The sequence below is a fragment of the Delphinus delphis genome, chromosome 4 (genome assembly GCF_949987515.2).
Source record: "Delphinus delphis chromosome 4, mDelDel1.2, whole genome shotgun sequence".
Classification (NCBI taxonomy): Eukaryota; Metazoa; Chordata; class Mammalia; order Artiodactyla; family Delphinidae; genus Delphinus; species Delphinus delphis.
This window is the reverse complement of record NC_082686.1, coordinates 18,092,815-18,119,608: the sequence shown is the minus strand read 5'-3', so window position 1 is coordinate 18,119,608 and position 26,794 is coordinate 18,092,815. Positions and strand designations below refer to the sequence as shown.

General features: G+C 37.0%; 1 protein-coding gene across 1 annotated transcript in view; it reads right to left on the bottom strand.

Annotated features, from left to right (window-relative positions):
- Positions 1-26,461, bottom strand: part of CYYR1 (cysteine and tyrosine rich 1) — a 106,398-nt gene extending 79,937 nt beyond the window's left edge. The window contains exons 1-2 of the mRNA XM_060010441.1: positions 26,062-26,461; positions 20,720-20,822 (exon numbers count right to left, since the gene is read on the bottom strand). Of these exons, the coding sequence (XP_059866424.1) occupies positions 20,720-20,822; positions 26,062-26,461 (503 nt within the window). The remainder of the gene's footprint in view (positions 1-20,719; positions 20,823-26,061) is intronic.
- Positions 26,462-26,794: the final 333 nt, after the last annotated feature.

Here is a 26,794-nt window from a genome sequence, read left to right as displayed (position 1 = left end):
ATTATACATTAGTTCCCCAGAATTTATTCATCTTACATAACTGACACTTTGTACCCTTTGACCAACTCTATTTTCCCCACCTCCCATAGTTTTGACCTACTTATATCATTATAGTTGAAGTGAGTTTCATGTAGATAGGATACATTTCTGTCAGTTAAAAAAAATCCATTCTCCGTCCTTCAGTTGGTGTTGTTTTGACCATTAATGTAATTATCGATCTGTTTGGATTTAGGTTCATCATTTTATTAGTGATTTCTGCTTATTTTCTCTGTTTTTCACTCCTTTGATTCATTCCCTTTACCTGCCTTCTTTTGACTATAGGCATACCTCAGAGAGACTGGGTTCGGTTCCAGACTACTGCAATAATGTGAATATCACAATGAAGCAAGTCACATGGATTTTTCAGTTTCAAAGTGCATATAAAAGTTACATTCACACCATACTCTAGTCTATTAAGTGTGCAATAGCATTATGTCTAAAATATACCTACCTTAATTAAAAAATATTTTATTGCTGAAAAATGCTAACCATCATCTGAGCCTTCAGTAAGTCGTAGTAGTAACATCAAAGATCATTGATCACAGATCACTATAACAAATATAATAATAATGAAAAGGTTTGAAATATTGAAAGAGTTACATTAAATATCGAGAGAATGATACAGAAATATGAAATGAGCAATTGTTGGAAAAATGGTGTTCAGATTGGATATTTTCTATTTCCTTTTTTCTAATTCAGTCTTTTCACTATTAATTTCACTAATAGTGCTCACCCTTACTTTCTGGGTCATTTTCATAAGAGCTGCTTCTGAGTCTCTATCAGATAAATCCAACATCTTTGTTGCCTGATTGTGTTTTCCTTTGTGAGTCGAGATTTCCTTGTTTCACTGTATGCTGGGTAATTTTTGGACTATATCTTGAACTTTTTGAATATTATGTTATGAGACCTTGGGATTTGTTTAAGTCTATGGGGAATTTTGATAATTTAGTTTTAGCTGGCAACCAACCAGGTTCAATTTAGACCACAAATTCCAATCAGACTTCTGTGGGTTGTGGTTTCAATGCAGGTTCCATTTTCAAAGCTTCTGTAGTCATGTTTGGATCTGTTCCATGCGTACACCACTCAAATGCCAATCTAGGACTTGGGTGGTTGTATATGTTGTATTCAATTCTTAAGTTCTATGGTGTACTGTTTAGGGTCAGATCCATGCATGTTCAACCTGAGATGAGCCCAGGGGTTCACAAGCAACTTTAGGGGTCATTTTCTTAAGTTCTTCTATCTTGATGATCTGGTTCCCTGGGGCCACCCTTTGTGGTTCTCTGGTCAGAAACAGGGGCTTTATTTACTCTGCTCAAATGGGTTCATTTCCAGGGTTGAATAGTTGGAGGACAAAGCTTAAAAAAAGCAGTGGGGATTCACCCCATTCTCCTAGTATTACATCATTCTGATCAGAAAGGAAGGTTCGCCATTCTCAGAGTTCTAGGCTCCTGTCAGCTCCTGTTGCTGCCAGTGTCACTGCCACTACTGTGGCAACAAAAAGGTCACTTAGGAGCTACACAAGAGAACAAAGAAAACTATTGGGGGTACTTCCCCCACTGTCTTTGAGCATGAAGAGATCTTGCTTATTTAGCCATAACTGGAGAGATTTTCCTGTATCTCTCTCTGCCCATGTCCTGAAGCCTACTTATGTATTTTGGGCTGTGTTTGGTCCAGAGTGGAGTAAACAGAGGGGAAAAAAACTGGTAAACTCATAGCTAGTTGGGTAGTACTTTGAATTTTGGTCTTGTTCCTTAATCTGCATAAAATTGCTCTTCATCTACCTGAAATAGCTGTTCCACTCATTCCATCCAAATTCTATAGCTGCATTCAGTGGGGAGCAGAGAGTGGAGTGTGCTCTCTCTGTCTTATGCAGAAGTGGAGCTAATCATCCCAAAGAAAGGTAATGAGACAAAAACAAGTTTACAGCAAACACTAAGCAAAACACATAGCATGTATAGTAAGCTGGCTGTTTAAAGCCAACACGCTGAGTAAAAGGAAACTCATTTTAGAACTGATAGACCTCAGCTGACCTGTGCTATGATCAATGACTGTATTCAGCATGCCATCTGGCATTTACTTGCTGGCACTGAAAACACTTTGTCTGGCGGTTGTTGCTAAGGTTGGTTAGGTATGATATCATCGGAGGCAAACTCATCCCCCTTTTCATTCTTGCAAGTCAGAAACACTGACATATTGAGAGAACTGCTGATTAACAATTAAAAAAAAAGTCTAATCAGGGCAATTCTAAACTTTTATATGCAAAGGCATGCTCAACTCTATAGCGTACTGGGATCACTCCACTGAAATGGCTAGCACTTAGGATACTTTTTCTGCATTAATTATTGGCATGTCATCAATAGAGATGAACCAGTCATATGCACACTACATATTTCTGAAAAGTTGTGAATGAAATAAATTAAGAAAAGGAACTTAATTGGAACTCTACAATGAATCCTTTTGTAAAGCAAAATCATTGCCCTCTGATTTTGGGATTACATGTATGATTTTTTCATAAACCTGATTTATATATTTTTATTTAGACTTGTTTACCCTGTTTTTGAGTCAGCTTCTCTAATTCACAGGTCAGCCTAGGGCAACATGGCAGATTTGCTACTTAAGGCACATGACTTTTTTGGCTGTATTATGCTTATAGCAATGGCTGAGCAGCAGGAAACAGTACTTAATTAGCTGCCTTTGCAGTTATCAGGCTGCAATCACATTTGATTAAGAAGGCTGTTTATTTCACTCAAGGCTGAGAAAGCTCTCCTGAGGACAGATGCCCATGTTTTGGCCCAGAGAACCAGAAAAAGAGCCTCGCACATGAAGGGGCACTCTGCAGCTCAGTCATAGGTTTTCTGAATGACCTTGGTGAAGTCACTTTGCTCCCCATTTGTTTCCTCTTTTCCCAGACTCCAAACGTTTTCAAAGCCCAATGTCAGGAACATATTTCAAAACTCTTCTAAGTACTTTTATGTGCTAATATACCCTTCAGTCTAATTCTGGGAGATAGGCAAGTTGTTACTCTTATACCCTCTTAACAAATTAATAAAGAGGCTCAATGATATTAGAAGAATAAAGTTTACACAGCAAAAAAGAAGAGGAATTCAAGACCAATTTGGTGAACTTGGTTGTTCTTCTACACCCCCTATTGCTAAAACAACTATTAATTAAGAATAGAATCATAGAGAGTTGTTTCCTGTTTAATTTCACCTGACAAAGGGCAAGAAGGTCTATTTTCTTAATGTGAGGATGGGAATTACTTGAGACTGAAACCATAAAGAAGAGTTTTCCCCATTTATTTCATAAATATAAATTCAAATAATTGCCTATATGTAATACTTTGGAAGTTGACCTTGCATTATTCCTGGTGTTTATAGAGGAAAAATGTTGTATTAACATTGTACAGTTGCTTTTTTTTTTCATTATTTGTGGTAGCTATGTTTTTTTAACGCCTTTATTAGAGTATAATTGCTCTACAATGGTGTGTCAGTTTCTGCTTTATAACAAAGTGAATCAGCTATACATATACATATATCCCCATATCTCCTCCCTCTTGCGTCTCCCTTCCACCCTCCCTATTCCACTGCTTTAGGTGGTCACAAGGCATCAAGCTGATCTCCCTGTGCTATGTGGCTGCTTCCCACTAGCTATCTATTTTACATCTGGTAGTATATATATGTCCATGCCTCTCACATCGTCCCAGTTTACCCTTCCCCCTCCCCATGTCCTCAAGTCTGTTCTATGTCTGTGCCTTTATTCCTGCCCTGCCCCTAAGTTCTTCAGAACCTTTTTTTTTTTTTTAAGATTCCATATATATATGTTAGCATACAGTATTTATTTTTCTCTTTCTGACTTACTTCACTCTGTATGACAGTCGCTAGGTCCATCCACCTCACTACAAATAACTCAATTTTGTTTCTTTATATGGCTGAGTAATATTCCATTGTATATATGTGCCACATCTTCTTTATCCATTCATCTGTCAATGGACACTTAGATTGCTTCCATGTCCTGGCTATTGTAAATAGAGCTGCAATGAACATTTTGGTACATGACTCTTTTTGAATTATGGTTTTCTCAGGATATATGCCCAGTAGTGGGATTGCTGGGTCGTATGGTAGTTCTATTTTTAGTTTTTTGAGGAACCTCCATACTGTTCTCCATAGTGGCTGTATCAGTTTACATTCCCACCAACAGAGCAAGAGGGTCCCTTTTCTCAACACTCTCTCCAGCATTTATTGTTTGTAGAGTTTAGGATGATGGCCATTCTGACTAGTGTGAGGTGACACCTCATTGTACTTTGATTTGTATTTCTCTGATGATTAGTGATACTGAGCATCCTTTCATGTGTTTGTTGGCAATCTGTATATCTTATTTGGAGAAATGTCTGTTTAGGTCTTCTGCCCATTTTTGGATTGGGTTTTTTGTTTCTTTAATATTGAGCTACATGAGCTGTTTATGTATTTTGGAGATTAATCCTTTGTCCGTTGATTCATTTGCAAATATTTTCTCCCATTCTGAGGGTTGCTTTTTGTCTTGTTTATGGTTTCCTTTGTTGTGCAAAATCTTTTAAGTTTCATTAGGTCCCATCTGTTTATTTTTGTTTTTATTTCCATTTCTCTAGGAGGTGGGTCAAAACGGATCTTGCTGTGATTTATGTCATAGAGTTTTCTGCCTATGTTTTCCTCTAAGAGTTTTATAAATGTCTGGCTTTACATTTAGGTCTTTGATCCATTTTGAGTTTATTTTTGTGTATGGTGTTAAGGAGTGTTCTAATTTCATTCTTTTACATGTAGCTGTCCAGTTTTCCCAGCACCACTTACTGAAGAAGCGGTCTTTTCTCCATTGTATATTCTTACATCCTTTATCAAAACTAAGGTGGCCATATGTGCATGGCTTTATCTCTGGGCATTCTATCCTGTAAAATTGAGCTATATTTCTGTTTTTGTGCCAGTACCATACCCTCTTGATTACTGTAGCTTTGTAGTATAGTCTGAAGTCAGGGAGACTGATTCTTCCAGCTCTGTTTTTCTTTCTCAAGATTGCTTTGACTATTTGGGGTTTGTGTTTCCATACAAATTGTGAATTTTTTTGTGCAAGTTCTGTGAAAAATGCCAGTGGTAGTTTGATAGAGACTGCATGGAATCTGTAGATTGCTTTGGGTAGTGGAGTTATTTTCAAAATGTTGATTCTTCCAATCCAAGAACAAGGTATATCTCTCCCTCTGTTTCTATCATCTTTAATTTCCTTCATCAGTGTCTTATAGTTTTCGGCATACAGGTCTTTTGTCTCCTTAGGTAGGTTTAGTCCTAGGTATTTTGTTCCTTTTGTTGCAGTGGTAAATGGGAGTGTTTCCTTAATTTCTATTTCAGATTTTTCATCATTAATGTATAGGAATAAAAGAGATTTCTGTGCATTAATTGTGTTTCCTGCTACTTTACCAAATTCATTGATTAGCTCTAGTAGTTTTCTGGTTACGTCTTTAGGATTCCCTATGTATTGTATTATGTCATCTGCAAACAGTGACAGTTTTACTTTCTCTTTTCTGATTTGGATTCCTTTTATTTCTTTTTCTTCTCTGATTGCTATGGCTAAAACTTCCAAAACTATGTTGAATAATAGTGGTGAGAGTGGGCAACCTTGTCTTTTTCCTGATCTTAGTGGAAATGGTTTTAGTTTTTCACCATTGAGAACGATGTTGGCTCTGGGTTTGTCATATATGGCCTTTATTATGTTGAGGAAAGTTCCCTCTATGCCTACTTTCTGCAGGGTTTTTATCATAAATGGGTGTTGAATTTTGTAGAAAACTTTTTCTACATCTATTGCGATGATCATATGGTTTTTCTCCTGCAATTTGTTAATATGGTTTATCACATTGATTGATTTGCATATATTGAAGAATCCTTGCACTCCTGGGATAAACCCTGCTTGATCATGGTGTATGATCTTTTTAATGTGCTGTTGGATACTGTTTGCTAGTATTCTGTTGAGGATTTTTGCATCTATGTTCAGCAGTGATATTGGCCTGTAGTTTTCTTTCTTTGTGACATCCTTGTCTGGTTTTGGTATCAGGGTGATGGTGGCCTTGTAGAATGAGTTGGGGAGTGTTCCTCCCTCTGCTATACTTTGGAAGAGTTTGAGAAGGTTAAGTGTTAGCTCTTCTCTAAATGTTTGATAGAATTTGCCTGTGAAGCCATATGGTCCTTGGCTTTTGTTGGAAGATTTTTAATCACAGTCTCAATTCCAGTGCTTGTGATTGGTCTGTTTATATTTTCTATTTCTTCCTAGTTAAGTCTCGTAAGGTTGTACTTTTCTAAGAATTTGTCCATTTCTTCCAGGTTGTCCATTTTAATGGCATATAGTTGCTTGTTGTAATCTGTCATGATCCTTTGTATTGCTGCAGTATCAGTTGTTACTTCTCCTTTTTCATTTCTAATTCTATTGATTTGAGTCTTCTCCCTTTTTTTCTTGATGAGTCTGGCTAATAATTTCTAAATTTTGTTTATCTTCTCAGAGAACCAGCTTTTAGTCTGATTGATCTTTGCTATCATTTCCTTCATTTCTTTTTCATTTATTTCTGATCTGACTTTATGATTTCTTTCCTTCTGATAAATTTGGGGTTTTTTTGTTCTTCTTTCTCTAATTGCTTTAGGTGTAAGGTTAGGTTGTTTATTTGAGATGTTTTCTGTTTCTTGAGGTAGGATTGTATTGCTATAAACTTCCCTCTTAGAACTGCTTTTGCTGCATCCCATAGGTTTTGGGTCATCATGTTTTCATTGTCATTTGTTTCTATGTATTTTTTTATTTCCTCTTTGCTTTCTTCAGTGATCTCTTGGTTATTTAGTTGTGTATTGTTTAGCCTCCATGTATTTGTATTTTTTTACAGATTTTTTCCTCTAATTGATATCTAGTCTCATAGCATTGTGGTTGGAAAAGATACTTGATACAGTTTCAATTTTCTTAAATTTACCAAGGCTTGCTTGATTTGTGACCGAAGATATGATCTATTCTGGAGAATGTTCCATGACCACTTAAGAAGAAAGTGTATTCTGTTGTTTTTGGCTGGAATGTCCTGTAACTATCAATTAAGTCCATCTTGTTTAACATGTCATTTAAAGCTTGTGTTTCCTTATTGATTTTCAGTTTGGTTGATATGTCCATTGGTGAAAGTGCGGTGTTAAAGACCCCTACTATGATTGTGTTACTGTCGATTTCCCCTTTTATGGCTGTTAGCATTTGCCTTATGTATTGTGGTGCTCCTATGTTGGGTGCATAAATATTTACAATTGTTATATCTTCTTCTTGGATTGATCCCTTGATCGTTATGTTGTGTCCTTCTTTGTCTCTGATAATGGTCTTTATTTCAAATCTATTTTGTCTGATATTAGAATTGCCGCTCTAGCTTTCTTTTGATTTCCATTTGCATGGAGTACCTTTTTCCATCCCCTCACTTTCAGTCTGTATGTGTTCCTGGGTCTGAAGTGGGTCTCTTGTATATAGGATATATACGGGTCTTGTTTTTGTATCCATTCAGCTAGTTGATGTCTTTTGATTGGCACGTTTAATCCATTTACATTTAAGGTAGTTATCAATATATATGTTCCTATTACCATTTTCTTAATTGTTTTGGGTTTGTTACTGTAAATCTTTTCCTACTCTTGTGTTTCCTGCCTAGAGAAGTTCCTTTAGCATTTGTTGTAAAGCTGGTTTGGTGTTGCTGAATCCTCTTAGCTTTTGCTTGTCTGTAAAGATTTTAATTTCTCTGTCAAATCTGAATGAGATCCTTTTTGGGTAGAGTAATCTTGGTTGTAGGTTTTTCCCTTTCATCACTTTAAATATGTCTTGCCACTCCCTTCTGGCTTGCAGAGTTTCTTCTGAGAGATCAGCTGTTAACCTTATGGGGATTCCCTTGTATGTTAATTATTGCTTTTCCCTTGCTGCTTTTAATATTTTTTCTTTATATTTAATTTTTGATAGTTTGATTAATATGCGTCTTGTCGTGTTTCTCCTTGGATTTATCCTGTATGGGACTCTCTGCTCTTCCTGGCCTTGATTGACTATTTCCTTTCCCATATTAGGGAAGTTTTCAAATATAATCTCTTCAAATATTTTCTCAGTCCCTTTTTTTTTTTCTTCTTCTTCTGGGACACCTATAATTTGAATGTTGGTGCATATAATGTTGTCCCAGAGGTCTCTGAGACTGTCCTCAGTTCTTTTCATTCTTTTTTCTTTATTCTGCTTTGCAGTAGTTATTTCCACTATTTTATCTTCCAGGTCACTTATCCATTCTTCTGCCTCAGTTATTCTGCTATTGATTCCTTCTAGAGAATTTTTAATTTCATTTATTGTGTTGTTCATCATTGTTTGTTTGCTCTTTAGTTCTTCTAGGTCCTTGTTAAACATTTCTTGTATTTTCTCCATTCTATTTCCAAGATTTTGGATTATCTTTTCTATGATTACTCTGAATTATTTTAGGTAGACTGCCTATTTCCTCTTCATTTGTTTGATCTGGTGGGTTTTTACCTTGCTCCTTCATCTGCTGTGTGTTTCTCTGTCTTCTCATTTTGCTTAACTTACTGTGTTTGGGGTCTCCTTTTTGCAGGCTGCAGGTTCATAGTTCCCCTTGGTTTTGGTGTCTGCCCCCAGTGGCTAAGTTTGGTTCAGTGGGTTGTGGAGGCTTCCTGGTGGAGGTGACTGTTGCCTGTGTTCTGGTGGATGAGGCTGGATCTTGTTTTTCTGGTGGGCAGGACCATGTCTGGTGGTGTGTTTTGTGGTGTCTGTGAATTTTTTATGATTTTAGGCAGCCTCTCTGTTAATGGGTGGGGTTGTGTCCCTGTCTTGCCAGTTGTTTGGCATAAGGTGTCCAGCACTGTAGCTTGCTGGTTGTTGAGTGGAGCTGGCTCTTAGTGTTGAGATGGAGATCTCTGGGAGAGCTTTCACCGTTTGATATTATATGTAGCTGGGAGGTGTCTGGTGGACCAATGTCCTGAACTCTGCTCTCCCACCTCAGAGGCACAGGCCTAACACCTGGCCGGAGCACCGAGACACTTTCAGCCACATGGCCAGGTACTTGGGGACTTTCTTGCCTTGTGGAAAGTCTGAGGTCTTCTGCCAGTGTTCAGTAGGTGTTCTGTAGGAGTTGGTCCACATGTAGATGTATTTCTGATGTATTTGTGGGGAGGAAGTGAACTCCATGTCTTACTCCTCTGCCATCTTGAAGGTCTCCCTGTACAGTTGGTTATTTGCAAGCACTGGTATCACTCAATTTTTGCAAAATGAAGCACAGAGAGATAACATTCTGTTTACCTTTTTTGACAGTGTGAATTCATACAGAGTATGTTTGAAGTAATTTGTTATGTTTTTCTTTATTTTTGTCAGATTTGGCCAAAGGCATAAAAAACATTCTTTTTGTTATCTGTAAGATTTTCTTTCTTCTTTCTCTTTCCTTAAGAATGCATATCCAAACTACAAATTCTATTTATCTCTGAGCTACTGTGGGTTAAACAGCCAAGGCTTTCACCCATGGAACATTCTGATGGAATCCTATTATACTTTATGTGGTTATCATCTCCCTCTGAAATTTGCATTAGTTATGGGTGTGTTCATCCTAACATTTGGCAATTGGGAGACAGCTGGAAGATAGTGTGCTCTGGCCAGCAGCTGTCCATCAGAATTCTTCCAATATAATGGAATAAAAATCACTGTGTGTGCATAATCTTGCCTCCTCAATTTTATTGATAAAATATTTTATCTCTAAAAATTATGCAACTGAATGGAGTTGTACAGGAGTCTGTTGCCTGATGAGTCACAGGCTGGCAGATCATACTGTCTCATTGATAGAACATATTCAAATATGTGAATTGTGCGAAAGCCTGGATGGGAGGTAGGTAGGACCAAAACTAGGCCTCCTAGTATATACCTGAGGCAAGCTTCAGTGCAAAGCACCTTCTACCTTTGGGTTCTGGATCTTCTGTAGTGGAGCCATTTTTCCACTGAAACACTGAGCATTGATAGAGCACATTCAAATATGTGCTGTACAATGAAATATGACAAGAAGTTAAATCATTATAATCAAATTGCCTTTTGAGTTCTAATTCCTATCATCTGATTATAATTTATTATAAACAGTGTGATTCGAAAGTGATGGCTGACTCCCTAGAAATCACTCCTTTTATTTTGTAATCATACCTGATTTTTACCCCATGAAAGAAATTCTCTGAAATCAATAACATATTTGAATTATGAGTTGATATTTCTAAGCAAATATTTACCCAGTTGATACATGTTTATTTAGAACTCACAAAATGTCAGCTTTCTCATCCTTAAATGGAGGATTACTTGTGTTTAAATGATCCACTCTGGGTCATTCAGTTGGTCAGGCCCCGTACCTTCCATGGTAGGTTGGCAGACCTGCTTCTTGTCCTCTTGGAAGGACAGACAGATCACTTAGGAACTTGAATAAAGTGATAAATAATAGCAGGGCAGAGAAAGGATACTAATATGGCAACATATAGGAGGGAATTTAATCCAGATTGAAGTTAAGAAAAAGCTCCCCCCAAAATATGATGTTTAGATATTCATAAGTTCTTATAGCAATAAATAGTTTTCATTCTTCCCATCTTGAAACCATTAGTTCTTCAGGAGCCAGTGGGGAGTAGCAGAAAAAGGTCAAGCACACATAGTTTTAAATGCCAGCTTATTACACAGTAGCTGTGTGAAATTAGACAAATTACTTAACTCTGAGTCTCAACTTCCTCATCTGTACAGAGAAGAATAATAATACCCAGGTAATGGGGGCTATTCTGAAGATTAATAAACTAATATATTTTAAGCATCTGGGACAGAGATTGCATTAAATAAATGATAGTTCCCTTCACTCTAATAATTTCTGCCACTGCTAAACACTCTTTCCCTTATAATATCCAACTCTGACTTCTATCAAATGAAGGTAACCCCTAAAACCTGGAATATATGACCAGCTGTGAGTTGTTTGGGGCACAATCTCATGGATGAATAAATAAAGATGGATCCTCACATAAACTGCTTTGTTATGGCAACATATTCAATTCAGAATGAACCAAAATACCACAAATCCTATCTTTTACATAATTTAAAATACAAAAAGCACGTAGAAGAGAATTAAGGGATTCACTGTTCCCGCCACCATGGAAGGTATATTCAGGCTGATTAGTGAAGGAAAAATCAATTTTAACAGTGAAGGAATTTTGAAGGGCTGGAGAACACTTTTAGGGAAGCTGAAATAGATGTAGAACACTTTTCAGGAGGTTGATCAGATCTAGAAAGGGGAGAAATACAGTGTATTCCCGAATTTTCACGGGCTCCATGGTGGGCTTGCTGTTCTCTTTCTTACACTTCTCTTCGGAACATCCCATTCACTCCCCCCCCACCTGTTTCAACCAGCACCTCTAGGCTTTTTACTCCCAAATCTAGATGTGATGCTCCAGGCTCTCCAATGTGGTTCAGTTGGTGCATCCCACCCACTAAAGGTTCACTGAATTTGTCTTATAGGCTATAAAGCCTATTACCCCCACTCCCCACCACTCAACATATTAAAAATGGAATTCATCCCCCTCTCTGAACCTTCTTGAATGTTCATTAGTTCCCAGAACACACTATCTACACAATCATTCAGAACTTCAGACTTGATTTGTACTTGTTCCTCTTGTTTAGCCCTAATTCTTAGTCTCTTTTATCACTTTGCCCTGCAGTACAGGACATTGTCAAAGAGCACCAGCCCTCTCTACAAGCATGCCTGAGAGATGGGCAGCATCAGACCCCCTGGGAGTTTGTTAAAAATGCAGAATTTCAGGTTCCACACCAGACCTAACCAAATCAGAATCCACATGTTAACAAGGTGCTGTGATATTTACATTAACAAATAAATATTTGATCTTGGTCCCATTTCTGACACAGAGATCCTAAAATTACTGGAATTTCCTAAGTGATAAGAGTAATAAAGGTGTCTTAATATTCATAACAAACCCCTTTCAACCACATCTGAGTTTATGTTAATGAGGTGAGTTTTAGAAATCACCTGAGGATGGAGGCTGGCTGCCAGGGAAACCAACCTTGTGGTTAGAGGGTTGGAAGTTTCATTCCAACCTCCAGACCTCCAGGGAGGGAAGAGGGGCTAGAGGTTGAGTTAAATCATTAACAGTCAATGATTTAATCAATCATGTCTATGTAATGAAGCCTCCATAAAACCCCAAAAGGACAGGGTTCAGAGAGCTTCCTGGGTTGGTGAACATGTGGAGAATTAGGGAGAGAGACATGACTGGAGACAGCATTGAAGCTTCAAACCTTTCCCCATACTTTGCCCTATGCAGCTCTTCCATCTGGCTGTCTCTTAGTTATAATGTTTTATTCTAGTAAGTAAAATGTTTCTTTGACTTCTGTGAGTGCTCTAGCAAATTTATTGAATCCTAGGGTCATTGAAACCTCTAATTTATAGTTCAAAAGCTCAGGTGACACCATGGACTTGCAACTGGTGGCTAAAGTTGGGGAAGGTGGGAGCAGTTTTATAGGACTGGACCAGTAACCTGTGGATCTGATGTTCTCTCCAGGTACATAGTGTAAGAACTGAGTTAATTGCTTGTGGTGTTGGAAAACCCACACAATGAAATTGGTCTTAAAATCTTAGGTGTCCATGTGATCTCTTACTGTCTTCATCAAACATTTCCATTGCTTTCTTTCTTTTAATTATAAGGATTTCCCAAAATATAAGAATTACAGATACTAGTATAAAACACCCACATACCCACTGCCTATACTTATTGCATGTTAATAATTTATAATATGTTTCAGATTTGTATTTTTTCAGTAATAAAATATTAGAGTTGAAGGTCTCCTTCCTACTCCTGTGCCTAAGGTGACAAACTTGTCCCAGGACTGTCCCAAATTGTAGCACTGAAAGTCCTGCACCCCAGGAAACCCCTCAGTTCTGGGAAATACTGAAATTCATCTGTACTTTTCTCTCCCCCACAAATTTACCACACATTTACCACATGTGCATGTTTCTATAATATACAGAATTATTTTATGTGTTTAGCTTTATGCAAATAGTATCATGTTTGGCACATTCTTTTCCTGTTAGCTCTTTTTCAAACAGCATTACAGTTTTGAGATTTACTCTAATGATACACTAACATACGTGGATTTAATTGCTATATCCCATTCTACTGTATGAATATACTCTAATTTACTTATCCATTCTCCTCTGATAGAAATTTAGGTTGCTTCCAATATTATGTTATTTTAAATAATATCAACCAACATTACAATATCTCCTTGTGCATATTTGAGGATTTTCTAGGGAATATATGTAGAAGGGGTAAACTGCCAAGTCCTAAAGGATGCCCATCTTCATCTTTTCTGCATGTGGTCAAATTGCTCCCAAGTGTTGATAACGGTTTGTGTTTTCCCACCAGCAGTGTGAGTTCCCTTTCACGTTGGCCCACAGTGCTTGGTGCTATCAGACTTACAGAGTATTGCTAGCCTGACAGCTCTGAACAGTCTTGTACTGTTTTGAAATGCATTTCCCTGCTTTAGCTAGCCAGGGGGAGCATCTTCCGTGTGTTTATTGCCCTTCTGGTTTTCTTCTCTACTACTTTTGAGCACATACATTGCCCATTTTCCTATTGAGGCATTATGGATACTAATCTTTTGTGAATCATATGAACTGCAAGTATCTTCTCCAAGTGGGGAATTTGCCTGACACTTCGCCTATGGAATTGTTGCCTTATATATTTTTTAAAAATTTAAAGATTGATATATAATTCACATACCATAAAATTCATTGTTTTAAAGTGTAGAGTTCAGTGATTTAGTATACCTCTTCTTTTACAGTTTGTGCTTTCTAGCTTTTATTTTAGAAATCTTTCCTATTCTGATACTATGATGCCATTCTACTCTTTTTAAAAATGTTGTAAATGTTTGCTTCTTGCCTTTATGTAATTAACCCATTAGGATAGATTTTGGGGTGTGGTGTGATGGAGTGATCTAGTTTAACGTTTATCTGTATAGATAGTTAATTGTCTTGGCACCATTTATTAAATAATCCACCCACCTCTACTGGTTTGTAATCAGTAATCATCTCCGTTATCACATGAGTCAACTTCTAAGCTTTATATTCTATCAGTATATAGACTATAAAGTATATATAGTGTATATATCTATATATATATAGTATATATATATAGTATATATATCTGTGAACCAGTATCACACTATTTATTTTCCATAACTTTATAATAAATCTTGATGTCTCCTAGGCATGTCTTTTCACTTTGTTGTTATTCATAACTGTTTTCTTCTGTCTACACCTTTTTCTTGCTCATATACATTTTAGGCTCAGTCTGTCAAACTCAATAAAAAATGGTTCTGTGGGCTTTTATTAGAATTGTATTGATTTTACATATAGTTCGGGAAGAATTGACATATCCCAATATTGAAAACCTTACAATATTCCCATCCACAATTCGGTATCTCTTAATTTCTTTAAGTCTCCCTTTAATCTCTTGAAACTTTTATGTATTTATATTACTCCATAAGTGCCATGCACATATTATTGGATTTCTTATTAGGTACTTAGTTTCTGGTGTTGTGAGATTTGTGTACACACATATATATTACGTTTTCTGAGTGTTGTTGATGTATAGGGATACATTAATTTTTGTACACTGATCTTACATCTTGCAACGTTGATGAATTCTCTTATTTGTTTGTATAGTCTGAGGAGTATAGGCAATCATATCATTGGTAAATAATAACAATTTAGTTCTTTCATTTCCAATTGGAATCATTTCTTTTTAATTTGTCTTGTTGGTTACACTGACCAAGCCAGTAAGATGCTGAATAGAGTGGTGCTAGATACTAGCTTGTCTTAATAGTTGCCTTAAAAGGGAATGGTCATAACAGTTTAGCACTGAGTATAGTTCTTGAGGTAGGTTTTGTTTTTTCTTTTGAGATCTTTATTCAGTTAAGAAATTTTCCTCTATTCATAGTTTGCTAAGTGTTTTTTTAACTCAAGTGAGTGATGGATTTCATCAATTGTCATTTCTTTCAAGGATCTTCTTAGAATTGCTCTCCTTCAAGAAGTCTTCCTAGCACCCTAAAGTTGGACTAAAAACTCCTTCTCTCTGATTCCACTACATTTAGTCTTTTCCACAGCCTACTAAATTGTCTGTTTTCTAAGTTCATGTTTCGCAGTAGCTTATAAGCAATTCAAGAGCAGGAACTGTGTTTGATTCATGGCTATGTCCTCCATTACCAGCTGTAGAACATAGAATATCTCTGTACATATTATAGAAATAAATTGCTGGGAACATGTTCCAGAAACTTATCTAGCCCTTCCTAAAAACAAATTATGTTTTTAACAATGAAGCTTAATTTACAAAGGCAATTATGATTGAATAGAGTAGATTCAAAAAATTTTAGATATCTATACCTTTATATTTGCTCTTAATAATACATAAAATGTATTTGTGTAATACATAAAATACATGTCTTCTGGGAAACAATGACTTTCTTCTTATAGCAAACATTATCTGTTACTACATTAATTTTTTTTAATTCAATTACTTAAACTAAAAAAAATGTTCTCTGAGCACGCCATTCTCTACAAATCTCCATGTATTCACCAGTCTGGCAGCTTTCCAAACCCTGTCCTTTTGCATTTTCATGGAGGTTTCATTACAAAGGCATGATTGATTAAATCATTGGCCATTGATACTGAAATCAATCTCCAGCCCCTCTTCCCTCCCTAGAGGTCCAGGGGTTGGGATTGAAAGTCCCAACCCCCTAATCACATGGTTGGTTTCCCTGGCAACCAGCCCCCATCCCCAGGTGCTTTCCAAAAGTCACCTCATTAACATTAAAATCAAGTTCATATTCATTTTAACATTATATTAGTTATTTATCATTCTGTCATTATTAAAACAAAAACAAGACTCCCACAAACTTTGATTTGCTCAGAATGTACCTTTTAGAGGTGTTTTATCATATCTAAGTCCTAAGAACATTTTAATTCATTTAATTTAAATGATGTTCTTACCAATGCCAAAGGCCTTTCAAACTGTATTACGTTTCTCTCCTTATTTGAACAGCCTCATTTATTTTATTCGGAATGCTCAGCTACTTAGTGAGTATGGGACCTCAAATGCCATTTGGAAATATGAAACCTTTATCTTTTAACTCAGTTTTGCTTTCATGAATAACATGGCTCTAACATCACAGTTGTGATATTTATTAGCTGTCTTTGCAAAACTTTGGGCAATACATCTTTTACATTTCATTGAAAAGAAAAGAAACTTAATCCCACCAGCATCTCCATTATTAGTTCTTTCTTTTGATTTTTCCCCGTGGGAATTTTGTGTTGGCCAGATGGCACACTGAAGGATCCCTAGACATATCTGCATTCTATGAAAGCAACATGGAAAAGCAAAAATCTATTTCTGAATGAGGGGATTAAATTTTATATCTTATCATCTGGCTCACCACGTCCAACCCAGTCATTATTTGGTTCATGTTCAATATTGTACAATTATTCTCCTATTCACATAACAGTCTTTCTTCGTTTTCAGTAAAGTCCTGCTTTTAGTCTGTCCCATTGCTAATGGTAATTAGCCACTCAATTGCACCCTCTGAGCCCTTGAATTCTACTAGTTCTAAAGAATACTCCATAAACCTTATCTTTATGTTGGATCCTATCTCTAGGAAATGTCAGTCAAATTTCATCAACAGCAAAACTGAAATACCCATTTCCATATTCATGACAGAATGTTTATTTTCCATGGAGAAAAGTGGCTGGATGAAATGTTTGAGAATCAGTTTGATGAGAAATTGTTTACTTTGTAAATTGGTCCAATTCTCATTTTCAAACACAGTGAGGTTTCTAATTGTCAGGTAGTTACACTCCTGATCAAAAATGGAGGAAAAATTTCCAGTCACATATTCTGTCATAAATGGTATTAAATAGAGTAACATCTCAAAGTGTTCACTCTAAATATTTTCTCTATGGAATAAGTAAAAATAATGTTCATTTGGTGCCTTCTCACCTTTGTCCCTTTTCTTAGTGGTTTCTAAGAGTGAGTCCGTTTTACATAAAACCAGCTCTTATTTCCAGAAAAATACTGAACTATTTTATTTTAGTTTTGTTAGACATGACCAATAAAAGAATGTAGTCTACCAATAAAAGTCTGTAAAATAAGGATGTATCTTTTGTCTTACCTATTTATTTGTATGTTATATTCAAAGTTTAACCTTCCTCTTCCAGCAACACTGAACAACATGGGTTTTCCCAAACTGACCATTTTCTTTCTTAAATTTTCGCCTTTGTAGGGGACACTGTCTCTGTCTGGAATGCTCTTCCCTTTCTTCACTGTCCATTTATGTAAATATCTACTCTTTCTTTAAAACTCTGTTCAAATTTCATATTTATGAGACTTTCTCTAAACATCTCTTTCTAAACACACACACACACATTTAGCTGCTTTCTCTCTTCTCAGCCTTTCAATAACACTTCATAGATTAATTCTATGAAGAATTATTTGTCTACATTTTCTTCTCGTACAAGATTGTGAGATTGTAAAGGTCAGGGAACATCATTTATTCATCTTTGGATCCTATGCTGCCATGGTAACAGGCACTCAATATGAATTTGTAAATAACTGATTGCATAGTATATGCTGACTTTTGCAAAAATTATTCTTAAATTCTGGAAAATAATACTGTTACTTTTCTATATGGAAGTCAATATCTGTGACCATAATGAGCAAAAGCAGGCATGCCATTTTAAATAGATTTATGTCAAATAGACTTATTGTATTGCTCATTTTGCAGTATATACAAATATCAAATCATTATGTTGTACATCTGAAACCAATATAATGTTACACATCAATTACATCTCAATTTTAAAAAGTATATATGTTATTTTTAAAGTTTAATTTTTAAATTGTTTTCACAAGACACAAATAAATTTTCAGATTCTTAACTGATAGAAAGGGGGTAAAAGGGAGAGACCTGAGTAAAATAATACTTTTCAACTATATAAAAGGTGAATTGAAAGATAGCTCTTGTGATATCTTTGAAAACAAATCTTAACGATTAATTTGCAGAAGTTTAGAAAGAGCAGTTGAAGTAAATGGAATTAAGGGCTAAACACCTCTACTCATTATTTTAGAGAGGCCTCAGCAAGAAGGATTAAGTGTGCCTTACCTTACCAATTTACACAGTCTAGAATGACCCAAATCGTGTTTTGTACTCTCTTTAGCTCATTTTAGGCTAAGCCAAGACATTTTCTATTTGAAAATAAACAAGACTCGAAGCCAGATTTATAAAATTATTCATTTAGGATACAAAACATTCCACTGTGTTTATTGCTTTCTTCCCTATTACCTTACTGATGACCATGAAGATTAAGTTCTCTGTTAAGATGATTAAAATGATTTTACTAAGAATGTGCCTGGATGCTTGGAAGAGAAGAAGCATAGCGTATGAGTTCCAAAATAGCAATATTTGAAAACATGTGTATGAAAGAACTTTTGTAAGCATTCTTGGAATTATTTTCTCTTTCTCTACCCCACACAGCCACCCTAACTCAAAAAAGAGAAAAGCTTTGGGTGGAGTTAACTCTTTTCAAATCTTAAACAATAACTGGAAATCCTGAAAATGTATTCTCCTTTATCCAGTGGGGAACACACTTTAAAGCTCTTTTTTTTCTCTAAGAATTGTTTAGCAAGGGATTTACTTAGTGGTTTCTATTTTGAACAGAAAATTCAGTTTAGCTGCCTGAAATATAATGCCATCTGTGTTTATTTCCGCCCTCCAAAAAACACAATTCTTTTTTTCAAACATAGCAAGTACATGGCCCTAATAACCCAGATAAAGATATAACTCAACAAATTCTTTACTTTAACCAAGTGATAAAATTAGTTCTAAGAATAGGTACCATAAAAAATGAATCTGATTGCAAATATAAAACATGAAAAGCACAACTGTAAATTAAAAAATATTTAACTATTTTGATTAGTAAGTAATTATGTCTTCTATATATATTTATCAGGTTGGAGGTATCTATGAGGTGAGAAAAAGGGCACAACACACACATTGTGATGTAGTTAGTGGGCAGAGAAATGGGCCAGGAGCCACAGAACCAAAGAATCAGAGTCATTCTGACACCAGGTTCTTCAAATCTATACCACCTTTGGGGCCCACTCACACATCTACCTGTAACAACAGCCTCTGGCATGTGGAGATCATTGGAAGAATCAAATTTGAATTTAGTAATGAAGTATTTTAATTTACTTAAAAAGTATGAAGTGATATACAAATGAGAAACGTCATTATGTATTTATATTCTAAGCTGATTCTGACTGTTTTCTAAATGTAAAGGGACTTAATGTTTTTCCACCAAATCTTCTATGAGAAAAAATTAAAACATTTTAGAGTTTATTTGCATTTCAAAGAATGCTTAAATTCTGTTCATCAATCTTTATTACAGCCTGACATTTCTTCCATCGCCATGACAGTCTTCAAGAATATCCTGAAGTATGATTCTTTCTGGCCTTATTCATGGAGACATGATCTCTAAGATCAGCCCCACTTTGATTCTAGAAAGTCTATGCGATGCCAGGTTTTCTATTCTCAGGAAACCGAGGATGACTTATAAGCCATCTCAATGGGTATATGCTTAAAATAGCCAGACACACATCACTTATTGCCTAATCTTTCCTGGCTCCACGTAAGCCTTCATAAAACACAAGTTAAGTCACAATGGAGCAGCCTTCAAATCATCCTGACAGTCACTTGAAAAATACAAAATGCAGACTCCTGAAAGCCATGGGTGATGGTCACCCATGGGTGAAATTCTTATGTTCCTATTCTCTACCTTCTATTTCTCAACTTGAAGGTGTGTGTAGAGGAACAGAGTTGCACAGTCCTCAGACATACAACCCTGAAGACAACTTCTGCTCGTCCATTTCCCTTCGCCTAGAAGCATCTCTAAAATAAATCCTTAATTTGTTAGAGAGAAATACTTAACACCTTCTCTGCATGTATGTTTCATTGATTTTTGTAGTTGGTTATCACTTTACCCTGTTGAGGCTAGATTTCTTGGGATCTAATCTTGTTTCCCAAAGTTGCTTTAGATGCATCATGTAGAAAACTGACGTTTCATATCTCAACTGTTTTTTATTCATAATGTCGCTTTTCCCTGATATCTACTGGCTGAGTCAGACAAATATATGCATGGCAAAATAAACTGGCTATCATTAAATGACAAATTCTAACTTACTAATCCTTCAACAAACGGACAAAAAATATAGTTTACAATGTTAAAAAATGATCAATATATGAATATGGTCTAGTTAAAACATTATTATTACTATTACATTATTATTATCATAAAACAAATTAGACAATAAAAATATTCTTTAAACTCCCTTCTAACAAAAGCAATTTATTTTGTATATTAATTTGCACATTTAGTTAAATAATACAATACACTAGATAGTGATGAGTGTTGACTGTCTCCAGTAAAGATTTTATGTCAACAATCAATCTTAGAATTTCCTACTCATAGCTATAACTTAGTACTTTTTGAAAACATAACCGGGCAAGGGAAAAAGTATCAATATGGCCAAATTCGATTAATACTCACGAGAGAATATTCCCAATATAGGCATAGTAGGAGCAACAGTAGGGCGTGGTTCCATCACAGCAGTAAGATTTGCAGTCTTTGCCACACTGAGCAAGGCAATCCTCTACAAAATAAAAACCATATCCGTGCAGTTACATTTCTGAAAATCCCACCTTCATGAAAAATCACTCTATTTCACATCTTGATCGGTCAACCACCACTCTTTAGCACATTTAGACTTTCATTTTACGTGCTCACAATTCTAAAACATTTGGAAGCACCTAAACTAGTTTTCCTTCCTTATTAGACATAAATCTGGAAAAGGCAAAGACCGGTCTTTGAACCTCCTCCATCGAGCACCATAATTGGTAGTCAGAGTTGGTTGAATGAGACATTGAAGGGAGGAATGAGTGATCCAACTAATCAGACATTAAATTCGTCAACAGAGTTTTTGCAATAATTTTTAAATGATAAAAGTCTTTTGACTTTAGGGTGCTACTCTCAACTACATTCAATGGAAAGTGTTGTTGACATGAATAATATCAACTGGAGATAATATTTAAGTAATGTATATTTTTCACCACAATGCATTATATGCTTCCCTTTCCCTACCATTTTTTTACCTTCGTAATTACAGTTTGTATATATAAGGTACCACAGATGAGTCTGCATATCCTGTTAATCCATTTGGATTGGAAGATAATGAGTTAGTTAGCTGTGGGGGAAAGTTCCTATAGATAATTCACTGGTGAGTAATTAAGAGTTTATTTGACGCCAGATTTAAGAATCAATAAGCTATGAGGGCTTCCCTGGTGGCGCAGTGGTTGAGAGTCCGCCTGCCGATTCAGGGGACACGGGTTCGGGCCCCGATCCGGGAGGATCCCACGTGCCGCAGAGGGTCTGGGCCCGTGAGCCATGGCCGCTGAGCCTGCATGTCCGGAGCCTGTGCTCCACAACGGGAGAGGCCATGACAGTGAGAGGCCCGCGTACCGCAAAAAAAAAAAAAAAAAAAAAAAAGAATCAATAAGCTATGAAACAGCACTATGTGAAAAGGGAAATGTATTTTCTGATTAAAAAAGACATACCAGAGCTGACAAAACCAAATTACTGTCTTTTTTCCATGTTTTTGGCAAGGAAAATTATACCAAAATGTTAAATAAAAATTACCCTACCTTTAAAAAATTCTTTATTCTTCCTAAATGATTTATGTTTAACAAGTTAAGGTTATCATTTAGTTATAATCAGTGGTATAAATTACAATGGATATGTGAGTTTCAGGTACATGTAGGAAAACATTAAGTACAGTCTGATAATTTAAGGTACATGTTCAAGAATCATAAAATAGGTCATTTCCAACTCAATCTCTGAAGGCAATAACTACTATCTAAATTATATAAGACTTTTGCTTTTCTGTCAAAGTCATAACATAAAAGTGCAAATGTTATATATATGCCTACACGTCCATGTAATTGATTTGTCTAGAGAGGAAAATACAGATTTTCCTTTTAAATCACCTCCCTGACAAGATGATTCTTTACAAATTGATGCGATCAAAACCCAGCAAAGTTCTTTCACCTTTATCAATTATGCATGGCCTCTGTGGAACAAGTCAAAAGTTCATGTTTTCTTTTCCTCAATTTTATTCTACTTCATAAATGAACAAACCTTAATGTTTTCTTCTGGGATGTGGTAAGAAGACATGAAAGGGAAAAATAACTACCTTTGTAAGATTCAGTAACTCTACTTAAATCCAAAATTTTGAGGGCAGAAAACACGATCTAATGATTTATTGACAGTGTCTGCTTTTTGCAGTTTATTTTATCATTTTCCCAGGGAATTTCTATAGCTTTTATTTTTAGTACTGTTTAATTAAGTCAAATATTTAGACTAGTCAGTTATCTCAAGCGCTTAGCTGGGATGTTTTGCTTTATGCTCTTAAAAGCCGTTCAGATAGTGGGAGAGCTGACACCCCCGCCTTATTCTGTCAGAGCAGGACAAGTGATTTTTAAATAGCTTCATGGGGTGCCTTTTGCATAATGCCCAAGACAGTGACATCTTATTAAGCTCTCCATGATTATCGAAAATTCAATTACTGCTATTGTAAGGACATGGTGTTATCAAAATATTTTGAGCCAATGTTACAGGAAACCAAGCCCCAAATCTTGTAGCCAAGAAGCTGGATTATACCTGCAGCAAACATCTAGATCCTGCCACACATTGTTCATTATTTTTATGGTCTTTTCCACACTCTTGTCTACTTCCCAGAATTAAACAACTGAAAAGGCAAGGTTTAATAGTATGGCAAATACATTCACAATCACAACATTTCCAAATTGGGGGGTCAACCACACCTCAAACTTATTTTGATATGTTAGTTGCTTTCTCCGATTTATTTGAGAACAATCGTATAAAGATCACAGTTTGGACAGTACAGAAGCATTCTCTCACGTGTGAAAGAATGAAACATCCCAATGGCCCTCAGAAGATAAATAATATTATTACGAATATGCAAGTTAACATCCTTGAAAATGAGCTAGTTCCAATTTTCGTCAATGACTTTAGTTAAAGGTAGCATCTGGAAGAAGCTTCCCCACTCCCATCTTAAGAAATGTGTAGTACAGGAAAGCATCTGGCTCCAAGCACTTGCTCAGAATTGGCTCTTGTAATCTATAGCTAAGGATCAGAAAGGAAGGAAAAGGAGGAGACAGAAGTCACTGGCTAGGGTTGGGAAGGTTAAAACCTTGGCCGAATCCTGTCTTTGTAGCCTGCAGTGGGAGTTGGATAATAATATAAACACTTCATTGAATCCCTTCCCCAAAGTGACTCCACAGTCAGACATGATGCTTCAGGTATAGAAACCTTGCTGTTATTTCCTTAACGAATGGAAGCTGTATTTAACGCATTTTCCTTGGAGAAAATAATTCAGGTTACGGACAGTGCATCTGCATAGGTTTTTGTCCCATTAAAGCTGGCAATTTATTTAACAGCATATCTGGATTAATTCTATGTCTTCCGTGTTCCCCCGTCTCATCCCAATCCTCACTTCCAGCCTTATCTCTTAGTTCCAACCCAACTGTGTTATCTGTTTTTGCATATACAAATCTCATGATTTTTGCCTTTGTTCACATCTATCCTACTATATCTCCTATGTCCAAGGCTTCCTCTAATTCAAAGGTGTAGGTCCTAAAATGTCCTCCTTAATTTAATTTCTCTGAGCAAATATTTCCTGAGTTCCTCTTATGGGCCAGGTGTTTCACTAGTCTCTGAGAATATTATGCTAAACAAAATAGACATCATCTTCATGGAGCATATCCTCCTAAGCCAGCAATAAGGTCTCCTTCAAACACCTAGAGCACATGGTGTATCTCTCCTATAATACAGGTTTTTATACCTTAGAGTAAAGGGCACACCTGATCTCCCAGACAAGACTCAAAGCATGGCCTCTGTCCTACGTATCATTCAACACTTCTCATTCCATAAATATTAGTTGAGTGAATACGGCAAGCATAAAAAGGCCTCTGAAATAGAGTTCAGGAATTAATATCAAAAGCACATTAGCTAATCATTTCTTATCAAAGATGATAACGTGACCTAGTATTGGCTTGCAATGACTTTGTAGCGTACTAGGGAGGGATGAGGATGGAGAGAAGAAATGAATGGAACGAAAACTTTTTAAACTGATCAAGCTTGCTGCTGGCCAGCTGGGCGGGTTTCCTGAATCCTGGGGGTGCTGTGCACTTAACATTGGGGGAACAGGAAGAAGGGAAGGAAAAGTGCAAATTAGAAGCGTTCGGCTCACCAAAGAGAATAAAATGGACAAAAGAACAAGAAAAAGTTGTTCAGTGGTGTGAATAAGGTGAGCAAGGGAATTAAAGTTTCATTTGCTGTGTTCTATTTTCTTATTTTTGTTTTCTTTCGGTAAACAGAGGAAGTGGAAAGAATTATCATTGTTTCAAATGAACTAATTTTAATTTAACATTTTAAGTTAACATTAAGATTTTAATATAACACAAATATTAATGCAATTGATTCTGTTAGACTCTCAAATTCTAAAAACATTATATGACTTAAGTAGTGCTGGAAAAACATTATAATGTGGACTCTCCTCATTAAATAGAAAGTACTTTTTCTATTTTATAAATTTCTGTATTTGAAGGTCAGCTATTCCCCTACAATAAAATATCTTTAAAACAACTTATAGACAGACACTAATTTACATTTTAATAAACAGATTGGAAACTTCTATAGAAGTTATTGTGATTCATTTCTGGCAAGGTTGAATGAGAAATTCAGTTCTACTGATGTGCAGGTAAGAATGCTGAAGAACGTCTTCATTTTGGTTGCAATATCATTGTAAGTATCAAAAGGCCAGCACAGTGCTATACATAAACTTACTACTGCAAGGTCATAGGTAAGCCTGTGGTGTTTGTCATAGGAAGTTAGAGACATGAAAACATTTACAAAGAACTCTGCTTTTATCCTGTTTTTTAAAATATGAAGCGGATGCAAAGCCTCATGTGTAATTAACTTTATACATGAATAACCAATGAAAGGCCATTTTTGTCTCAGCATCAGTCACAAAACAAGAAAACTGCTTTGCTTCATCAATTATTAGCAATTCTCTCTAAGAATAATTAGGATGAGGGAAATGAGATGCCCTTCACCTATAAGCAAGCGCTTAACAAATTCAGCGAAAGCAGATCAGATTCTGGGTGAATTTATGCCTCTCGAAAACCCTATATTTCAACTCAGAGCTTCCAATTACCCTGTCCACCACACTTGAGGATCATCTTCTAAGGAAGAAAAACAGAGGTCTAAGCCTTTTTTATTTCTGAAAGGGAAAATCCGGAATATTCGGAATGTGGAGGTGGAGGGGCCAGTGGGTAGCATTTACTGAAATGGAAAAGTCATCAGATTAGTTTATTTGAAACCTCAGCGATGCCTCCCTAACTTCAGGTGCTTTTCAAAAAACATGCTTTCCTCGCACAGCTCAGTCTCCACCCTCACCCCAAATTCCCGAGTCCTGGATACGACTGGAAAAAATGCACGCTATCCAGAAAATAAAAACAATAACCCCTAAATGTGGGGTTGGGGGTAGTTGCTTCGTGGAGAGAGAGAAAGGAAAAGAAAAAAAAAAAAAAAAAAAGGAAACGTGTAAGGAAAGGGACGAAACAACCGCGTGGAGGTCAAGCCCAGGGCTGCAGAGCGCGGGCGCGGGCTTCTGCTCCTGCCTGCGGGGACCGCACAGTCTCTGACCTCCCACCATGGTCCCGTGCATCCCGCGCAACCCGTGTTTGCTTGGAGTGTGACCCCAGCGCCGCCCCGAGCCCCCTTCCCCTCTCCCGCCGCCCTAGGTCACTGACCTGCGTAGACAAAGAGCAGGACCAACTTCGGAAGCAAGACCCCTGGACACCCGGGGACCCTCCGCGCGTCCATCCAAGCCGGTGGCCGGAGGTTGCGCGCCTGGACAGAGATGGACAGAGAGACAGACAGACCGGTCTGTAGAGAGGGCTGGGAGCCAAGGGAGAGCCCGGCACCGGGAGGGGATGGGGGAGCTGGAGGGCGGTCAGATGGAGAGGGCAGCGCTCTGGAGAGCCGGGTGGCGCGGAGACCTGGCCATCGCCCTGGGAGCTTTCTAGGGGAGCCCGGGCCGCCGCGCGGGGCTGCGCTGGGGCGGAGGTCTCTTTGTCTGTCCCCGTGGCGCTCGGGCGGCGGGCTAAGCGGCCGATCCAGCGTCCTCGGCCACCCGGGCTCACATTTCATCTCCGCGGGTGGCACCTACGCGAGGCTGGGGGCGGGGGTGGCCCCGACTCCTCCCCACGCTCCAGTTCTTCCTTCTATAGAGTGACTCGAGGAGCTTGGTCCTCTCCTGAAGGAACTTTTTCTAACCCTTTGCTTTGGCTATCGACACGGAGTTTTATAAGCTCCTTTATCGCTCTGCTCTCCACTCCAATTTTTCCTTTGGAAGTAATGGATGAAGAAAAGCTTTGTATTTTATCTTTACACAAATGAAGGGAATTTTCAGAGTTTAAGATGTTAGACAAAGAAAACCAGTGAGGAAAACCTAGGAGAATTGGAAAGTACAGAAACAGTGAA